This window comes from Euleptes europaea, chromosome 1 (assembly GCF_029931775.1).
Source record: "Euleptes europaea isolate rEulEur1 chromosome 1, rEulEur1.hap1, whole genome shotgun sequence".
Taxonomy (NCBI): domain Eukaryota; kingdom Metazoa; phylum Chordata; class Lepidosauria; order Squamata; family Sphaerodactylidae; genus Euleptes; species Euleptes europaea.
This window is the reverse complement of record NC_079312.1, coordinates 67,549,127-67,569,479: the sequence shown is the minus strand read 5'-3', so window position 1 is coordinate 67,569,479 and position 20,353 is coordinate 67,549,127. Positions and strand designations below refer to the sequence as shown.

The window sequence follows — 20,353 nt, the reverse complement described above, 5'->3', positions numbered from 1 at the left end:
CTGCTGAGCAACCCCTACAAAGCAGAAAAGACGTAACGCAAACACGAGAAAGCCAAGATCGTTCCCCTATTCGGCACTCGCACCCTTCCCCTTCCGCAGCGGTGTCCAAATGGGAACCGCAGTTTCTCCTTCGCTCCGCCTCTCTGTCGTTTGCAAACCTCCGTCGACGCGCGCGCGCGCGTCAGGTCCTGCGCGCGCGGCAACCCGGACGGCTCTCGCGAAGCTGTTTCCGGTCTCGCGAGTGGGCTGGGAAAGGCAGCCGAGAGGGAGGTGGTCTTTGGCGCCTCGGGGGCAGCTGTTGCGCCGCGCGGCGCTTTTCGACCGCGCGCGGGGCTGCCGGAGGGACCGATGGCGCAGGCTGCGGGGAGAGCGAGCCCGCCGGCGGCGGAGCTCCCCAAGCTGCAGTTTGTCCCTTTCAGCAGCGCCTTAGACGCAGGCTTTTGGCACGAGCTGACCCAGAAGAAGCTCAACGAGTACAAACTGGATGAGGCTCCCCAAACGATCAAGGGATACTACTATAATGGTAAGCATGGGGTGGACGTGTTGCTTTCCGGGCTCTCGTTCTAGTACGGGCGTGCACAGGCAACAGGTTTGGATCCTTGTGAAGCAGTGGCTCCCCACCTTTTCTTTTGACCAGGGACCACTAGGACTTTTTGGTTCGGAGCAGGGACCCCCAAGGTTCAAAATAAAAATGCCGAGAATTTGAAAATAAACTTTAATCACGACTGTTAGTTAAGCATTAAACTTAGAATAATGTTTGGATATATATATATTTATAATAGAGAACTTTTAATTGAAAATATTAATTTATGATGGGTTTATGGCTTTGTTTCGCGGGCCTTAATTTAGTTCTCACGGACCCCTGGGGGTCCACGGACCCCCGGTTGGGAACCAGTGTTATAAAGTAAGGACCGGTGTACATAATTTGGAAAGGGGGCTTGTGACATAGATTGAGCCTGGTCGCAGTGTGTGCTCGCTTCTGAATTTGGTGTGGAGCCTGAATCGATAGCAAGCCGCGCGGAGTTCAGTGGGTAGGTGGACACAGGTGTGCAAACTAACTCTGTGACTTCTAAAGTTAGTGGGCTTACTTCTGGGTATCTGAAGAAGTGAGCTGTGGCTCACGAAAGCTCATACCCTACCAGAAAATATTTTTGTGAGTCTTTAAGGTGCTACTGGACTCTTGCCCTTTTCTACTTCTTCTCTACTTCTGCAAGGCAGGGTGCTATGTGGTTTTTCTCAGTGCAGACCCACTTTAACTCCACTCCATCAGCTTCAGGCTTCAGTTGCCGGAGGGTGGTGGTTGTACTTGTACAGACAGAACTGTACAAACTTGTACAGAAAATTGTACAGACAAAACTGGCAAATATTGTACTTGTCTTTCTGGATGGTAAACTCTGGATTTGCTTAACTCGACTCAATAAAGGAAGCCACAGCCCTCAGTTTGCAAGGCCTGAGCAAGGATATTAACGATTGGAGGTTTTGGAGGTCATTAATTCACAGAAGTGACTTGATGACACTTAATACATGTGTGTGTTAAGTGCCATCAATACATAGACATGTTTAATTCTAGAATCAGTTCTAAGTAGTGAGAGATTAAAGGAAATACAAGCAGGAACCTGCAAGAACTTGAGATGCACCCCCAACCCTCCATTATTTCCTCTTTCCCTTTCCTGAAAGTTTCCATAGATGTAGATGAAGCTGGAGGGTGAGAGGTTCAAAATAGATAAAAGGAAGTATTTCTTCACACAATGCATAGTTGAATTGTGAAACTTCCTACCCAAGGATGTGGTGATGGCTGTCAACTTGGAAGGCTTTAAGAGGGGAGTGGACATGTTCATGGAGGATAGGACTATTCATGACTACTAGTCAAAATGAATACTAGTCATGATGCATGCCTATTCCCTCCAGTATCAGAAGAGCATGCCCATTATATTAGGTGCTGTGGAACACAGGCAGGATAATACTGTTGCAGACATCTTGTTTGTGGGCTTCCTAGAGCAGGGGTGGGGAACGTCAGGCCCGGGGGCTGTATAAGGCCCGCAAAATCATTTGGTCTGGCCCTTCATGAGTCCTGGCAGATATCTAGCGCAGAAGGATGCTGCCCTGCCTGAATCTCTTGGGCCCAGCTGGGTACAGCAGAGCTCAAAAGCGAGTCACTCTATTTGGCAGACACTCGGAGCTGTCTCCGGTCCTGCCTCTTGGCTAAATGTTTGACCAAATATAGCAGGCTAATTTTTAAGTTAATAATTTTGTATGGCCCCTGAATGATATTATAAATATCCAAATGGCCCTTGGCAGAAAAAAGGTTCCCCACCCCTATCCTAGAGTCATCTGGTTGGCCACTGTGTGAACAGACTGCTGGACTTGATGGGCCTTGGTCTGATCCAGCATGGCTTTTCTTATGTTGTTATAGCCTCTCCGCTTTTCCTGTTTTTTCTCTCCTTCCGATCCAACAGCTAGCCTACATTTATCTGCCTTTCTGTCTTCAGCTTTCCCTCTCCCCCACATTCTCTCCTCCTCAGCCATTCACCAACCTACCTTTTATCTGCCTCCCATTTTCAGCTACACTTATCATTTATTTACTTCATTTATACCCCACCTTTCTCCACAGTGGGGACCAAAGTAGCTTACATTATTCTCCTCTCATCCTTTTTATCTGTGCAACAACCCTGTGAGGTAGGTTAGACTGAAAGTGACTAACCTAAAATCCCCCAGTGAGCTTCCACAACAAGATGGGAATTTGAACCTGGATCTCTGAGACCCTACTCTGAAGCTCTTAACTGCTACACCACACTGACTTTCATAGGGTGGCTGATGTTGAACAGTAGCAAGCATATAGGCCTAGTTGAGTCATGCAAATCAGGTGTTATCAAGTCACTGAATGGTTGCTGCCACACCTAGGGTTGCCAACCTTCAGGTGAGACTTGGAGATCTCTCAGAATGATAATTGAACTACAGACAACAGAGATCTTTTCCCCTGAAGAAAATGGTTGCTTTGAAGGGTGGACTATGTGACATTATATCCAGCTGATGTCCCTCCCTTTCCCAAACCCTCCTCAGACTCCACCCCAAAATTTCCAGGAATTTCCCAACCTGGAGCTGGCAAACCTAGCCAGGCCTGGCTCCAATGAGTCCTCTCTTAAAGGCCTAAACAGCCCTGGAAAGGACTGTAACCCCTCCACCTGCCTTTTACTCACTGAAACCCCTGGAATGCTATGGTTGCCTAGCAACAGCCACTGGAGTCTTTTTTCTTAAAGCTACAGGTACTTTTATCATTTTGGGGGGGTCTAACCCCCCCATGTGTGTTTTAAAATTTCAGATTATTTCTGCAAACCTGGGGCATTTTTCAGGAGTTTGTAGAAGGATCTGTTTTGCCCAATCACAACTCCAGTCACAGGATTTAAGCATCCTCAGATTTGACCAACTTGGCTATTGCAATATAAGAAAGTGGCCTGATAGTGGGGTGTTTGTCTAATTTAAATTGCTTTTTAAAAAAAGGTATGTAGCTCAAAATCTGAATTTTAACCACACCAGTAGCAATCCCCACATCAGGTCTTTGGGAGTCTCTCAGTCAGTTGTTGGCCCATTATTTTCTGTGTACAAAACTGGAGAACCTGCACGACTACTGGATTTAGAAGGTTTTGACAACAGAAGCGGTTGGCACGGATATCTGTAGTACGAGGGTGCTGCTGCAGTCGTCTTGTTTGTGGCCTTCCTAGAGGCACCTGGTTGGCCACTGTGTGAACAGACTGCTGGACTTGATGGGCCTTGGTCTTATCCAGCAGGGCCTTTCTTATGTTCTTACGATAAAATTAAGACACATACATCATTTCAACAACAGATGGTTAAATCTTCTTTATTTAAAACCTGGCAAAAATATAAACATCTTTTAGAACCAAATACATCGCAAGAAATGTTGACATTACTACCACTGAGGCCAGCTCAATTTATTACATATCATGACCTCTTAAAGTGGAATTGCAACAAATGCTCGCTAAAAGACTATGATGAAGTCAAGGAGTATCTGACCTGGTTTCAATATCATCAGATAAATTCCGTCTTTGTTCAGGATTTGAAAACAGGATTTTTAAAAAAGAAATCAATTTTCCAAAAACTCTTACTGGATACAAATGATAATTTAATATTCAAAATGTACAAGTTATCGTTGGAGCTTTATTGTGAACAAGTCCAAGTAAAACCCACTATGATTAGCTGGGCACAGATGCTGGGCCATGATCTACTATTAAATAAATGGGAAAGACTTTGGTCACAAGATATGAAACTCATACTTTCTCAATCATAAGGGAAAATATCTATAAAATGATGTATAGATGGTATTTGACACCTAAAAAACTGGCAATGACTTACAAATCGATGTCCCCGAAGTGCTGGAAGTGTAACAACAAAATAGGCTCATTTCATCATATGTGGTGGACTTATGATAAAGCAAAAAACTTTTGGGACATGATTTACAATGAAATAAGGTTAATTATACAAAATAATGTACCTAAAACACCTGAAATGATGTTACTAAGTATGATACCAGACTCTATTTTATCTCAGAGATCATTTTTTATATATGCCACCAAAGCTGCGAGACCAGTTTATGCAGCTAAATGGAAGACCATGGAAATTCCAGACAAAAAAGACTGGATACAAAAGATGTTAGAAATGGCGGAAATGGCAAAACTTACTGCTTTGATAAATCAAAAAGACAATGTACAATTCATGGGTGAAAGGGAGGCATGGAGGGTTTACTGTGAAACTGAACTTCAACTGGAGAAACTTAAAGGTTACTCATTGATCTAATCCATTTTTCAAAGATATTGTTGAAGAAATGTGATAAATTAATTTGGTTCTTAATTTTAAATAATTTCTTTATTACTACATACAATACTTAATAATTAAAATTTAATTGATATCGAGTAAAGAAACCATATTTAGTTATACAAAACAATATTAGGATTAGAATTTTTAATACAAAAGAGCAAATGGTTTTATGAAAAGATGGAGGAAGATGAAGGGGAAGTTTTTTATATTTGTTTAATAACAAAGATATATTTTCAACAATAATGTAATTTTTTTTTCCTATCGATAAACTGTACACATAGTTGAAATGTTTTGTTTATAATGTTATGGAAAAAATAATAAAAATTGTTTAAAAAAACAAAACAAAACTAGAGAACCTGTAGGTTAAAGGAGCAGGTAGAGGTTAGGAGTAAACTTTGTGCTTCGCTTCATTGGTGAAATTGAGTGTGATGTTCTTTATTCCTTGTTCCTGGTCTTAAACAAAACTGAACAGGCGAGATAATAAAATTTTATAGTTTTTCAGTTTACTAACATTTATACAGTGTAAAGAAATGGGATCAAGTTATGAAGTCACCATACTGGTCAAGGGTGTCTGGATTGCTAAATAGTTCTGCAGCAGCTGAAAAATATATATGCCTATATATTACTATGAGGGACAGTGATGCTTCTTAATGGGGAAAATTCCATTAGTCTTTTAGCTACCTAATGATCCTTTTATTTTTGTCCAGGAGACCCTGCTGGTATGCCAGCTCGTTTAACACTGGAATTCAGTGCTTTTGATGTGTAAGTAACTTTTTAGTTCATGTCAAATGTGTAAAGTAATTAGACCTGCTATCTCTCCCCCCCCCCCCACACACTATGTCATCGTACTATGATATAAAACGGTGTGTGGAGTTCTTCATAGCATTGAGGGGCTACTAGCACTTTAACTCTAGGAGGTGAAACATTCATATATCAGCCTTCCTCTCAGCATAGCACAAATATTATACTGACTGAATGCAGATGTATAGGCAGGTCTATTGAGTCTGTTTGTTCCAGGCATACAAGTGAGAGGCAGATTGCAAGGCTGTTTATAGAACTTAGAGAAAATCAGTGTGACAGGTGTTAAATATTGAAGTTATACTTGGCCTGATCATCACTATGGCTACATCTTTAATTTTGATGAGAAAAGATTTTTGCCATGAAACTAATTTACTTCATTTATGTGTGTGTGTGTGTGTGTTAAGTGCTGTCAAGTCGCTTCCGACTCATGGCGACCCTGTGAATGAAAGTCCTCCAAAATGTCCTTTGACAGCCTTGCTCAGATCTTGCAAATTGAGGGCTGTGGCTTCCTTTATTGAGTCAGTCCATCTCTTGTGGGTCTTCCTCTTTTCCTGCTGCCCTCAACTTTTCCTAGCATGACTGTCTTTTCCATTCATTTATACCCCTCCCTTATCCCCAATGGAGACCAAAAGCAGCTTATGTCATTCTCCTCTCCTCCATTTTATCCTCACAACAATCCTGTGAGGTAGATTCAGCTGAGTGTGTGTGACTGGCCCAAAGTAACCCAGAGAGCTTCCATGGCAGAGCAGGGATTCGAACTTGGGGTTGCCAGATCCTAATTCGACATTCTAACCACTACATGACTCGGGTGCTAAGTTGGTGCTAAATAGTTGGTGCTAAGGTGGCTCTGCTTCTGTTTGGGATGTGGCCTCATTCTCTTTCCTGACCCTTCCTCAGCAGCCATAATTCTACAGCCAGTCCTTTGCCTTCTACAACCCAGGTTTGTGTGGGAAACGTTTTTAAAAAATGAATTGTACCAACAAAACCCACAGTTTCCAGAACTGAGCCAAATTCTAGTATTTCGTAACTTATTTTCAGCATTCTGTTTTGTGTGTATGTGTCCAGAGCACCAAAAGTGCCAATTTATTAGTAAGATGGTGACAAATATTGTCCTGTAGTTCCAAGAGTACTTTCTATTCCTCAGGAATGCCCCAACTCCAGCACATTGCTGCCCTGCGGTTGGAACACTGTATAATACCAATACTATGGAATCCTTCAAATTGTGTGATAAGAAGTTTCTTCTTGAGCAAGCAGCAAATGAGGTGAGCTAACAATGCCACACTCCTGAATTTCCTGAAATTACGGTAAGAATTTCAGATAGTTTTGAAAAATTGTTTGAGATGGTGGCAATGTCCGTTGAGTTCTTGCTTGAGCTTCTGGTATCTGAAGAAGTGAGCTATGACTCACAACAGCTCATACCTGCCAGAAATTTTCTTAGTCTTTAAGGTGCTACTGGACTCTTGCTCTTTTCTACTGCCTCAGACAGACTAACACAGCTACCCATCATGATAATTAAGTCTATATGTAATGATTTAGTGCTGTCTGCATGTGTTAGGCATATTGCACCTTCATGCCCTTTAAAAAGAAGAAGAAAACATGTATTTAAACATTCTGTCGATGGAGTTTATATTGGCACAGTGCCCATTGCTTTAACTTAGGGATCCCCATCCTTTTTGAGCTTGCAGACACATTTGGAGTTCTGAAACAGCATGGTGGGTGCAGCAACAAAATGGCCGCCACAAAACGGCTACCACAGGAGGTGGAGCCAGCCACAAAATGATTACCACAGCTTAACTTCAGTAACACACTGCAGATCCTTGTGCTCTGAAGGCAGCTGCTGCCAAAGCAACATTAAAAAAAATCTGCACAGGCAATCAGAAGCCTAGCTGGGCAGAAGCCCTACTTGGCCCCACCTACTACCTGAAAACATTTGGTGGGCACCAGGAAAGGTGTTGGCAAGTGCCACGGCATCCACGGGCACCAAGTTGGGGACCCCTGCTTTAACTGGTTTTAGCTGCCAAGGTTTTCGGAAGCACCTTTGAGGCTTGTATCATGGAAGCTTTTGAGAATTCACTGACAAATTTTGGGATGAAGCTTTGACAATTAAAAGCTGATAAAGTGTGTACTGTAGACATGCCTTTTATGTTGACCTATCTTATGATACAATTGAAATTAGCTTTTTTTAGCATACCACACATATCTCTAACACAATACAGTCTTTGTATGTATACTGGGCTTATAGGAGCAATTTCTGATCGGTCTAGGTCTTTGCTTTTTGAATAATTGATGCAGCCCAGGTTGAGAACGTTCTACATTTTTGTAGCAAAGGTCAGTTCAGATAAAAAATAAACAAACAAAGGACTGAGTGCAGCCTTCCTTTGCCCTTTCTCTTACATGTTTGATATAACATATGTCCACAATCAATATCAGATGAAATAGAACTCCTTATCTCACTTTGTGAAACACTTGTGACCTACTGCTTGATTCTAACCGCATGGGCAAGTTGACAGTAAGTAAGACTAACAGTGCAGTCCTAAGCAGAATTATAGCCTTCTAAATCTGAAGGAGCCATTGGAGCAGAATGGTAAGCTGCAGTCCAAGCTCTGCTCACAACCTGAGTTCGATCCCGACGGAAGTCTGTTTCAGGTAGCCGGCTCAAGGTTGATTCAGCCTTCCATCCTTACGAGGTCGGTCAAATGAGGACCCAGCTTGCTTGGGGGTAAAGGGAAGATGACTGGGGAAGGCACTGGCAAACCACCCCGTAAACAAAAAGTCTGCCTAGTAAACGTTGGGATGTGACGTCACCCCATGGGTGAGGAATGACCCGGTGCTTGCACAGGGGACCTTTACCTTTACATTTTTTAATCTGAAGTCAGTGGGCGTAGAAGGATGATTGCTTGTGATAAGCATGACACATAAGGCTGCCTCATTTAAAGTCAGACCATAGGTCCATCTATTGTCTATTCTGAGTGGCGGCAGCTCTACAAAGTCTAGCAAAAGCCTGTTATACTTTTTGAGATCTTTTAATTGGGCACTCAAGGGAGGAGCAGTGGTTTAGTGGCAGAACATCTCTTTTGCATGCAAAAGATCTTAGGTTTAATCCCCATCATCTCTGTTTTTTTTTTTAAAGGATAAGGTTAAAGACCCCTACTGGAGAACCCAGTCAGGCTAAACAATACTGACCTTGATTGACCAATGGTCTGAGTTAGTATAAAGCAACTCCGTGTTTATGTAAGACTACGGGGATTTAACATGGCATCTTATGCATGCAGATGTGTTATGTTCTGCTTGGTTATGGGTGTTTCCTTTATTACAGCCACTCCTCATTTTTATAGAAACCATTCTAGGAGAGTGAGCTGCATAATGTAAGTGTATGATATACAGGCAGGTACTGAAAGATACAGGAATCTTCCTGAAGTATTTATTTTAATCTGTTGGAAACCCAGAGGTAAGTTAATAGTACCTGACATTGATTTCTGTTTCTCACTCTTAGATATGGGATTCAATAAAATCAGGTGAGGCCATTGAAAATCCTGTCTTGCTAAACAGATTTCTGCTACTGACATTTGCAGTGAGTATAAAGTAATGTAAAATAAACAATTCTAAATGTTTCATATTTGTATAAAAAATTTATGTTGTGATAGTCTTGGTAATCTTGATAGTCATCTTAATAGATCATGGATATAACTGAACACTCAGTTATATAGCTGAATATATAGCTGAACACTCGTGTAGGGTCTGGAATCTTCTGTATTGCAAGTAACTTCCTTCAACATCATCCTGTATCAGTTGTAATAAGGGTGGATTTGATTTAAATCATGTTTGAAATCCCTAGTCAGTAAGACTAGATTTAAAACATGGTTTTCTACATAAAGACTCATTCTTGCTGGTATAATCTTAATGTTTGCAACCAAATCTCATTTTTAGAATAATAACGTTTCAGATTCGTTTTACAATTATATCAAAAATTACTGATTTGGTTATACTATTAGAAATATATAAATAGATACAGGTAGAATATCTCTTATCCGGACATCCCATATCCGGACTGATCCAAAAACTGGACCCTTTGAGTTAGCATGTGAAGGGAAGGTGCATACAAAGTGCCTTGAGGGAAGGCACACACAAAACCTGTGTCTTGATTGTGAGAGATCAACTCTATCGTCCCCGAGCGACCTCCCAGTTTTATTAAGCAGCAGACAATCAGAACCAAAATTAATGAATGACAAGACAATGCAACATTCCATTCTTACATCAGCGTTTGGGAAAACATTCTCTCGTAAACAGAAAGATGAGCTTGGCAAGCACTTAATCATTTACAGTACTATGTGACATATGTGATTAGTATTGAAGAAGAGGACTTTGACCAGGATCCTTCCAGAGGCAAGACCCAGAGCTGTTGTGACCTAATGATCTTAAGATGACCTGGGTTTGCCCAACAATCATCGCATTGGCCACAAGTATTTCTACAGGCATGCAGGCAGGTCCGTGCTGCCTGCTTTCAATGTTTTCTCTCACCTAAAAAAATAAAATACCGTGTACATGCATTGTAGGTAGAAACTGAAAACATGCCGTTGTTTGTTATTGCTTTTGTTTAACAGCTGATACAAGTATTCTGGTGAGATAGTTACACCGTTGCTTTCTGATGGCTGAGTGTATGTGAAATTATTAAACATAAATGAATTTGGGTCCCATCTCCAAGGTATCTCATTAAGTATATGCAAAATATTCCAATATATGGAAATATATTGTAAAATAATTTTTCTAACTGATGTGTACATATATACACAATTTCCTCCCTCAGGATTTGAAGAGATATCGTTTCTATTACTGGTTTTGTTACCCTGCACTTTGTCTCCCGGAAGGAATCCCTTTGATTCAGCAGCCTGTGTGCCTTGCTGCAAGGTTCTCTCCAATTCAGGTACATAAACAAATACTAAGGTAAAATTTTGTTAGTGCTCATCATTGTCATTCATTATAAAATTGAAAGGATTTCTTATTTGTGTAACAACATGATAAGCAAAAGGACTAGTTCCTGAATTCATTTGGTTCTTGATATTTAGAAATGCCCAAATCCAGCAAGCCTATTTTGATGCTGGAGCCCTTGAGCGTCCAGAGAACTCCCAAATGCACAAGAGCTGTCTCCTCCTCTCGCTTCCCCCTCCAGTTGGTGGGCAGCTGTATGTATGCATTCGGTCTGTGTGTAGTTGTTCCTGGCATCTAAGGAAGTAGGATCTTGCACTCATGGGAGTCCTGTGTATCACTGTATTGGAGTTCTTGTTTAAACTCAGTTTATACCTCATATTTGTAAATGTTTTATTTTGAACTTGAGAAAGTTTTGCCTTATTCACGTAGCAGCTGTGTGCATCAGTGTAATAGAATCACAAGGGTAATGATGTTTTGGACGGTTGATTTTCAGTGGATGCAAAACATATAAAAGGTTTTTAAGTATTTTCGGTCTGTGGAAGATAGGGTTTTCACCCTGCTAGTGAATCCAAATAAAGATGATCTTGACCTGCTCTTCAATTCTTTTGTGTAATGTGTTTCCAAAAGACATGATTCTGCAGGGCATTGCTGTCTCTTACTGTAAGATAGTGTGCATTAACACTAGAAAGGTCCCTGGTTTCAGTTAACAACTCAAGGCCTTGGATAATGTAGGTGGTAAACAAGAGCTATTGGCTGCTATTTAAAAAATAGCATAGCTAGATGGGAACGTGAGGAATGAAGTTGTGTCTGAGGTATGTTGTCTACAGGCCATTATGATGGAAAATGTTTACAGCCCAATCCTAACCAGTGGGTACTTACCCATGACTTGGGAATAGTGCAGCCGTGCTGTCTCCTAAGCGACTTGATGCCAAGCGCAGCAAGCCGAAAATACCCCTTCTCAAGTAAATCCTGTGGAACTCTCCATAAAGTTCCATGGGGCTGCATCTGCCTTTTTGCAGGCGTAACTTGGCGCCCGCAGAAAGGGGTGTTCCTGGGCCGAAAGGGCTTTGGGAGCTGTCTAATGTCAGCTCCGCCCCCAGGAACACCCCCTTTGGTGCCAGCACGAGCTTCTTCGCTGGGAATATGCTGCCAGCGAGGCTCGCACTGCCACATAGCTCCCCAAAGCTACCATTAGTGCTTCGGCGTTGGTGCCACTTTAGCCAGCACAAGCAGCACTGACGCTGGCACTGTGGTCACACCAGCTCCAAACCCCTTCCACCACCCCCCATGAGGATTGGGTTCTTAGTGCTGTATATTCAGAGAAATTGAGACAAATTTTAGGAAAAGGTTGAATGAATAAAAATGACATTGTAGGGTTTTGACGGCAGAGCTTCCATAAGGAGCCTAGTGCCGTTTGAATTCCAGTTCGCATTTGTCCTCTGCATCCTTTTGAAATTCTCCAAGTATACCAAATATGTTTGATAATTTAAAGATGCCATTTAATGCTGGTGGTCAGCCAATGGGTATGTCATGGCAAGCCCTTTTAAATGCAGGCATTTGAAGAGCCCCTCCTGCACAACCCTCCGTGCTCCTCCCCCCTAGGGTGAAGCCTAGCCATTTTCCTAGCATACTAGTTTATTATGGGTACAAGCGTTGTTGTTTTTTCTTCAGTATATCGTCATGTGAGTGGTCTGAGGTCTTAAGTAGTTTAGCTGAGATGCTGTCTTTCTACTGCACTTAGTGTAGCTGAAGCCCGAAAGTCTTAGAATTCAGTCCCTCCCAACATGTCTATGAAATGTGTACAAATCTGAACCCAAGATGTCTCTTATCATTGCCCACAGTAGGGATCAGTTGGCTATTATGGATTGTGTCCACACATCTTACCCTTTGTGTATATGTGTGTGCTCTCATCTTTGAGGTATGCAGTTCACTGTTTCTGATTTGATGAGTCACTCCAGGCTAGAAGTCTCAGAAATAATACTGAGAAACTAATCATACTCTTTGGGAACAGCATTGATTGAAATGTTTAAATTGGACCATTTATGAAAAATATAAAAGAGGTTTTCTGTTAATTTGACAATTACAGCAATCACTTAGTATCAGTTCATAGCTATATGTGAAATCAGTGATATTGAACCTGTTATTTTCAGAAAAGCAAATACAATATTTCAGAAAGGAAATACAATGCTGAAGAATTCCTTAGAACTAATTTTTATTTATTTATTTATTTAAGTCTGTACTTGTTGGGCACAATCTAGCTAGTTCACTATAGTTGGAGAATTTCTTGAGGCTGAGCTTGGGGACCACAAGACTCCATGTAAATCATGTGCAGAGAGCCTTCTTGTATTCTAAGCTTTTTGACATCCAACATCACACCATATTTTTGAGACTCCCCTTAAAAGTGTTGTTCTGTTGAAATCAATGGGATTCATTTCTGCGTTAATGTGGCCAGGAGCAGGGAACTCTCAACAACATCTTGAAGTTAAGTTCTATGAATACCTAGGTAGTGAAGGGGCTACATTCAGGAAACTAGATTTCTGATTTGTATGCATATCTGCCCAGACCATTTTCATTTTGTCAAATAAGACAAAGGGTGTTCTGTATTTTAATATAAGATTCTCTGAATCATTGATGATTCATTGATCATTGATGATTTTTCTTTTAAAAGTAAAACAAAAACCTCAGTAGTATTTTAAACTAGTCCTAAGAACATAAGAAAAGCCATGCTGGATCAGACCAAGGTCCATTAAGTCCAGCAGTCTGTTCACACAGTGGCCAACGAGGTTCCTCTAGGGAGAGAATTGGTATGCATCATGACTAGCATCCATTTTTACTAGTAGCCATGAATGGTCCTCTCCTCCATGAACATGTCCACTCCCCTCTTAAAGCCTTCCAAGTTGTCAGCCATCATCACATCATAAAAGCAAACCCATTATACAGAATCATATACTGGCTTATGATGCTAAGGAGGTATATAGAAAATTTGCACTGTTTGCATTTTAGCTCTTCAAAGTTTCCACTGAAATACTTTTTAAAATTACTAAAGTTACGGATAGACTACACTCAGTATTCAGTAAACAGAAAGTACTGTGAATTGATCTGCTTTTCTTTCAGATTCAATCCCTTCAAAGTGCATATGATGAACTTTGCCAGAAAGAAGGGCTCACAGCGTTGTCTTATTTTTTAGTCAAGTACCATGAGGATTCAGTTCTTCTGTCCTTGCTTAAAAGCTGGGATGATTTCTTCCCGGATCCAAAGCAAAAAGTAAGTAATGGGACTATCATAAGTTTCTATGGCTGAAATTTGTTGGAATAATAATTCATATATATGATTCTATTTATTTGTGCTGGCTTATGTTGCATGTAGGCCTGTAAATTACAGGTTTCAGCTGGTGCGTGGGAAAAAAAGAGCAAACACTGTTAGGCTAGCTGTCTGTCCGTAAAAAAAGGACCTTTCAAAAGAGATCAAGGTATATTTGGGGCTCAGATTAAAACCCGCACATCCTGGTTCAGAGTCCAGGTAACACATAATGACGTTGACTGGAGTAATTGTACCTGTACCTTACTTTAGCTTACTTTACCACAACCTGGGGAAGGTCTCCATCTTGCTGCATCACACCATAGATTTTAGCCCTTTCCTACAAAATGATCCCTCAGTCCAAGGAAGGGTTTGTAGAACTAATTGTACAGTTGTTTGGAACCTTCTTTCTTAAGTCACCTTAATGTTGTTTGCTTGCAAATTGATAAATACATTAATCTGTAAGCTCCAGGGAACAGTATTTGCTGTTGTGATCTAGCAATTGTATACTTTTAAGTATGCTTCTTCTGCCTGTTGATGCAATATAGATGTTAGTGTGGAGTATTTACAATAAGGATAAATAGCACTCAGTAAATGCTAAGTTTCTTATTTCTTACATTGTGTTAATGTGAGCGATTTCTCTTCAGATGACACTTGCTGTTTATGACCCTTGTAACTTTGCCCAGTATCCAGGATGGCCACTGAGAAATTTACTGGTCCTTGCAACACATCAATGGTATTTATTTTTAAATGCTCATTCACTGAGACTTGTTAAATGTCCCACCTGTAGGTACATTTACTAGGAAGTAAGATCCATTGAACTTGCTTGCTTCTGAGTAAACATGTAGAATTGGGATGTAAGTCTTTAATTTTTTCTTTGGTAACTTCTTTCTTGAACTGCATGGTTAGCTGTTGTTAATACTTTAACAGGACATTTAAAGAGTTATCCAGTCTTTTTAAAGCAAGTGTGGTATTGTGTTTAGTCTGATAAGGCTTGGAGAGATCTGGGTTCAAATTATTCCAAGGATCCTCATTGCATTTAAGCTTTCAAGGGGGTGTCCTTCAAAACAACTAAGAGGAGATAGGGGATCAAATTGGGGTGTGTCAACTGAGGAGAGGACAGCGGCCTTACAATGGCCACTGCCAGATCCAATAACAAGTCATGCAAGTTGTGTAGGGGCTTCTGCTGGGCTCAGGTGAGTTGTGTAGTATCAGGTCATAGCCATTGCTGCACCTGGGTGAGCTTCACAGACTATGTGGTAGCAAGTTGCCTGGTGGTTTCTGCTGGGGTTGGCTCCAATGAATCCTTCCAGGACAGGAGGGAGGTAAATGGTAGTGGACTGGGAGGCCCAAATAGCCCCCCCCCTTCTACTGACAGAAACCAAAGGTTTGAAGGTTGACAATACTTGGTTGCCTGGCTACCCTCTCAATGGCCTTTAAAATCTCCTTTCTTAAAGGTACAAGTGCTGGTTCTATTTTGTGGGGTTAACTCTCTCACTGTGCAGTTTGTTTAGGTTTCAGATTTTTCTGCAGACCTGGAGCTTTTCTCAAGTTTGTAGAAAGATCTATTTTACCTGTTTATGGCTCCAGTGTTGGGATTTAGATATCCACAGATGGGACCATGTTGAAAATTAGCTCTATTGATTAACTTAATTTCTAACAAATGGTTTTGATATTATTATGCTTCCATCTTTTTCAAAGACTTACCTGTTAAACTGACATTCATAATTAAGCACCATTTCATCTTTTTGCTCTACTTCTGCTAACTCAGAGGTCTTGTTACTGACAGGGGCAACCATCTCCGTACAGTTGAAGTGATCTGCTTCAAGGACAGGACCATGCAAGGAGCAAGAGACATTTCACACAGCACAATTTTTGAAATAAAGTTTCCTCAAGTGACACTGAGTTTAGGTAATCAATATGTCAAAGGGTAGGACTGAATGTTCAGTGTACTGATGTTAATACTGATGTTGCATTAGGAGTTTTTATCTTTCCATGAAGCCTGTGAAAGAAGCTCAGATCTGCTCTCTGTGTATGTTAAGAGCTGTTAAGGACTATTCAGCAAAACAACCTTATCAAAAAAAGTATGTGAATTTTGATTGATTGCAAGCACAAAAGAGAATATCCTCTGAGTTTTCTCTCATTGTGTTTTGTCCATTCCTAATGCTGCTTTTCTCAATAAGCCTCTCAACAGTGAAGGATGAGATAGCCTAGTTTCTATAGGATTTATTGCCAGATAATATTGGCAGGGAGCAGCCATTAGAATGTTTAATTCATTATGGACTCGAATATTTGACCTAGCAGTTAAACCCCCTTGTTCGGCTGCATTCTCTAAAAAGTAATTTCCCATTAAACCACAACCTCTTGAACCCATCAGTGATACTCTGGGGCCCTTATTATTTCTGGCTTCTGAGACATGAGTGAATCATTATTAATCATTTTTAATGTACATAGTACCTTATCTCTGTTTCGTTCTCTAATAATAGAATTATTTTGGCCTGCTCAAGGAATTTAGTGACAGCACAGATTCGAATATAATGCATACCTTAACTCATTCCACATGGGCAACATTAACAGGCTGAGAAATTAAGGTAATGCAATGCTTAAAGTTCCAGTGATACCAGCAATAATGACAATACTACATAATAAAATATATTTAGCAGAGCATAAAATATGTTTAGCAGAGCTTTTCTGTGTGAATATAAGAATGGAGAAAATTCTAGAATTTATGTAGACTAGATATTTGTGCAATAAAATCACAAACCGTACAGGAAAAAAACTCCCTTTCTCCTGTACTTTCTCAGGGCTTTTTGCTGCAGTGAGTCCTAGTGAATGGGTTGGAACTGGCACAGTGTTTCCTTGAGTACATGGACTTCCTTCCCACAGAGCACAGTTCCACAGTTCTGCCGTCAGCAGCAGCCCAAAGGTGCCCCCCACCCCAATTCTGGTCCTAGAGGTCTTTTTTCCCCCAGGAGAAGGATTTCAGGGAGTATTCTGGGTTGTTGTGAAATTTGCAATGTGCGGATACAAATCCTTGCACTACCTTGAAATGCTGTGCTGGATCCAACCCAATAGAATGCTTTGAGTTCAGGGCTAGCTGTTATTAACTGGCTTATTCAAAACATTCGAAGATTGCAAAGAAGTTGTATTTGAGAATTCCATGTTAAACTTGGATAACTGCAATAATTCTGTAGCGTTTACATTATTAACTTAAAATGTACTCCTCCTAAATTGTTTGGGTTTACAGTGTGAATTTGTGTTATTTAATGCAATGTTTTGGTTCTTCTTTTGGCTGGTAATGAAGATTGTCCAAAAGCTGTTGGATGGGAGAAAAATCAAAAAGGAAGTATGGGCCCAAGAATGGTCAATCTGAGTGAGTGTATGGATCCCAAAAGGTATGCATTATTAGAAGTCTTAGTGAACTCATCCAAGTGGACCCTAGAAGTATGTATCTACCTACTGGAAGTTGTTGCCTCAGGCAAATATTGCACATATTTAAAATATTTAGTCTTGTATGAGAAATAAATGGGAGGTGGTTACCACCTCCTCCAACCCGCTCAGCCAGTGCAAGCTATCAGGAAGAGGATACAGTTTCAATTTTCTCTTCCTTGCTGTAGCTGCTTATTTTATGGAGTGTTTTGTGTAAAACCTGCAGAGGATTTTGGGACAAACAGCAGGCTGCTGAAGAACGATAGCAGAGGATCCACTCTGCCAACTCCTCTAGCAGTATTTTCTGCAGAATCCAAATCAGTGGAGGCAGAAGACTGTTTTCATTTTAATAGACAATTAGGTTTTTACAAACGCGATGTGACTTTGCAGACCGGGTTGGTACCAGAGGAATTGCATGAAGGCCATCCCTGTTCTGGAGTGAACTGACAATGTAAACTGGTCTGTTTCTGTTTCCCTCTAACCCATCGGTGTCAGTTCTACTCACATTGCAGGGAAGGCTTAAATGTAGTAACATGCATGTAAGACGAGGATTAGTGCTTTAGAGAAGGTAGAAGCTAGGTGACCCAACTAGTTTTTCCTCCACTTTTTCCATAACATTTGCAGGAGTTCCAAGACAAGGTTCTGTTTCCAAATTTAAAATGAAACTCAATTCTACCGTTAAATAACTAGGGTTGGACTAGATGACCCTGGTGTTCCCTTCCAACTCTATGATATTGAAGGGTGTCATCTTAACATGTAAAGGGGTTGCTGATATATGGCACCATATATTTTGTAGCCAGCTATAAAGCACAGGCCATCTGGCTAGTACTTTTTTAAAAACCAATATTTAAAATAAGCATTCATAGATCTTGGGATGTTTAGTAATTTCTTTCATTCCGCCATTGTCAGATAATGTCACAGGAAGATTATATTTTAGATTCTGTCTAGATAAAACTGCTATTTATAATTTGTCATTTAAGTTTTTAAATAGAGCAGCGTTCATTAATCTTTTCTTACATACATATTTTATATTTGATTTAGTATTTGTTTGAAAAATACTATATTAATGCAAAATGCTAAAAATACAAATTGGATAGTAATTTAAATTCTTACAAGGTTCTTCCAGTAGTAATGTGTAATGCAGGAGCAATCTTTTGCCAAGTACTTGTTTATAATTATGTTTGGGGATGTTCTTGCTTGTTTTTGGAATCTTTCATTATTTGATTTCTAATGGTAAATGCTTTTCCTGTAGTTCCTATGTGAGTGAACATGTAGTAGTAGGCTTTCCCCCCCCCCACCAGTTTTGTGTTTCTAGAGTGTGGTGAACTCATGAGAGCTAAAGAAGTGACACCATAATCTTTTGAGATGAGCAAATTGTAAAGATCTCATAATCCAGGGTTTGCTTTGTCCGTGGTCCTTTGGTTGGCACCTGTAGTTTCTACTTTGGAACTTGCTTTTCCTGAGATGATGTTCAGTGTTTCAAACACTGGGTAACAAAAAAAGGGGGGGGGAAGCACAAAAATTAATAGTGAATAAAATACATGCTTTATTTTTTTAAAAAGGAAAAAAGTGAAGTATAGAAAATACATTAATAAAAGAGTGATTACAAGAATCTGTTATGTACTCAGTTTGTTTCTATGGAGGAATAAAATACTTAGGTATGTTGAATATATTTCTTATTTATTGCATAGGTTAGCAGAATCATCAGTGGATCTTAATCTTAAATTGATGTGCTGGCGGCTAGTGCCTACTCTTGACCTGGAGAAAGTTGTGTCTGCAAAGTGTCTTCTTCTAGGAGCTGGTACGCTGGGTTGTAGTGTAGCCAGAACATTGATGGCAAGTACTGATGCTATTCTCCCCAAATGTCATTTTATTATTTTGCACCAGAGTCAGTTATGCTGAACTGATAAGAATTTTCACAGATTGAACCATTGTCTCCTTTGCTGTTTCCTCCTCCTTATTTACAGTGTACGGCTCTGCTCTTGGGCACCCCTCCTTCTGGCTGTGCTTGTATGCATGCTGCAGGCACATAAGGAGAAAATTGCATTATGCCTTTCACAGGTTGATGTTCAAATGTAAATAATTATGCATTATACAATAACAATTAAGATTACAAATAGCTTCAAATTGAGATTAATAATCTTTTGGAGGGAAAAGGTTTTTTTACAATACTGAATTTTTGTGATGTTTTATTTCTAAAATAAAAGGTTGGCTTGACAAAGAAAATGCCAGTGTGCGTTTTGAAGAACATCTTGAAGTAACAAGAAAATTATCTACCATTACTGCACAATTTTATTTTACTTGTTAGTGGGGAGTGTTTAGTATAATGGTTTTCATAGCATGAAGTGACTTCCCTTATTCTAAGGGGTGACCCCTGACCTCTCTTAGTGAACCTCTCTGGCCCAGTTCAGAAGTTGCTAGAGTGGTATGGTTGTTTCTTTGCCATGACTGAGTCCCGTGCTGTTCTTGTGACATTTGAAAGGTGGAATCATATGGAGTCAGCAGGGTAATGTGAGTGTTATGGACTCATATATCAACAGACCCAGTAGATTAACCTATCTGACTCATTATACCCACATAATTCCGCCTTTCAGATGTTACCAGAGCACCATGAAGTCCAGGAATGAACATGTAGAATCATACTGAAGTGAACATTTTACGGGATGAGGGGGCAAGCATGTCAACACATTTTTCCTTCTTATCAATATGAAATGGGTACCTGTGGTGGTCTCTTGTTCTGAGTGCTAGTGCTAGGGACAGAATGAATGCAAGGTCTGTATTAAACCTATGCGCTTCTCTTTTTCGTTATTTGTACAGCAGCTCTTATGCTTCTTTGATTTTTCCACTCAGGGATGGGGAGTCAGGAAGATCACATTTGTGGATAATGCAAAAATCTCTTATTCAAACCCTGTACGGCAGCCACTCTATGAGTTTGAAGACTGTCTTGGGGGTGGGAAGTCCAAGGCACCTGCAGCAGCAGACAGGCTTCAAAAAATATTCCCTGGAGTGGTAAGTAAAATATTTTAATCTGGTTTAATCTTCAAAATACTTAAGGGTTTAAATTACAGCC

The 20,353-nt window shown here is 40.4% G+C and overlaps 1 protein-coding gene across 1 annotated transcript in view; it reads left to right on the top strand.

Moving 5' to 3' along the window:
• The first annotated feature begins 348 nt into the window (after positions 1-348).
• ATG7 (autophagy related 7) overlaps positions 349-20,353 on the top strand; it is a 98,160-nt gene continuing 78,155 nt past the window's right edge. Inside the window, exons 1-11 of the mRNA XM_056866520.1 lie at positions 349-523; positions 5,538-5,592; positions 6,776-6,893; positions 9,125-9,202; positions 10,436-10,552; positions 13,672-13,821; positions 14,502-14,590; positions 15,644-15,765; positions 17,159-17,249; positions 18,975-19,119; positions 20,134-20,292. Coding sequence (XP_056722498.1) covers positions 349-523; positions 5,538-5,592; positions 6,776-6,893; positions 9,125-9,202; positions 10,436-10,552; positions 13,672-13,821; positions 14,502-14,590; positions 15,644-15,765; positions 17,159-17,249; positions 18,975-19,119; positions 20,134-20,292 — 1,299 coding nt within the window. The remainder of the gene's footprint in view (positions 524-5,537; positions 5,593-6,775; positions 6,894-9,124; positions 9,203-10,435; positions 10,553-13,671; positions 13,822-14,501; positions 14,591-15,643; positions 15,766-17,158; positions 17,250-18,974; positions 19,120-20,133; positions 20,293-20,353) is intronic.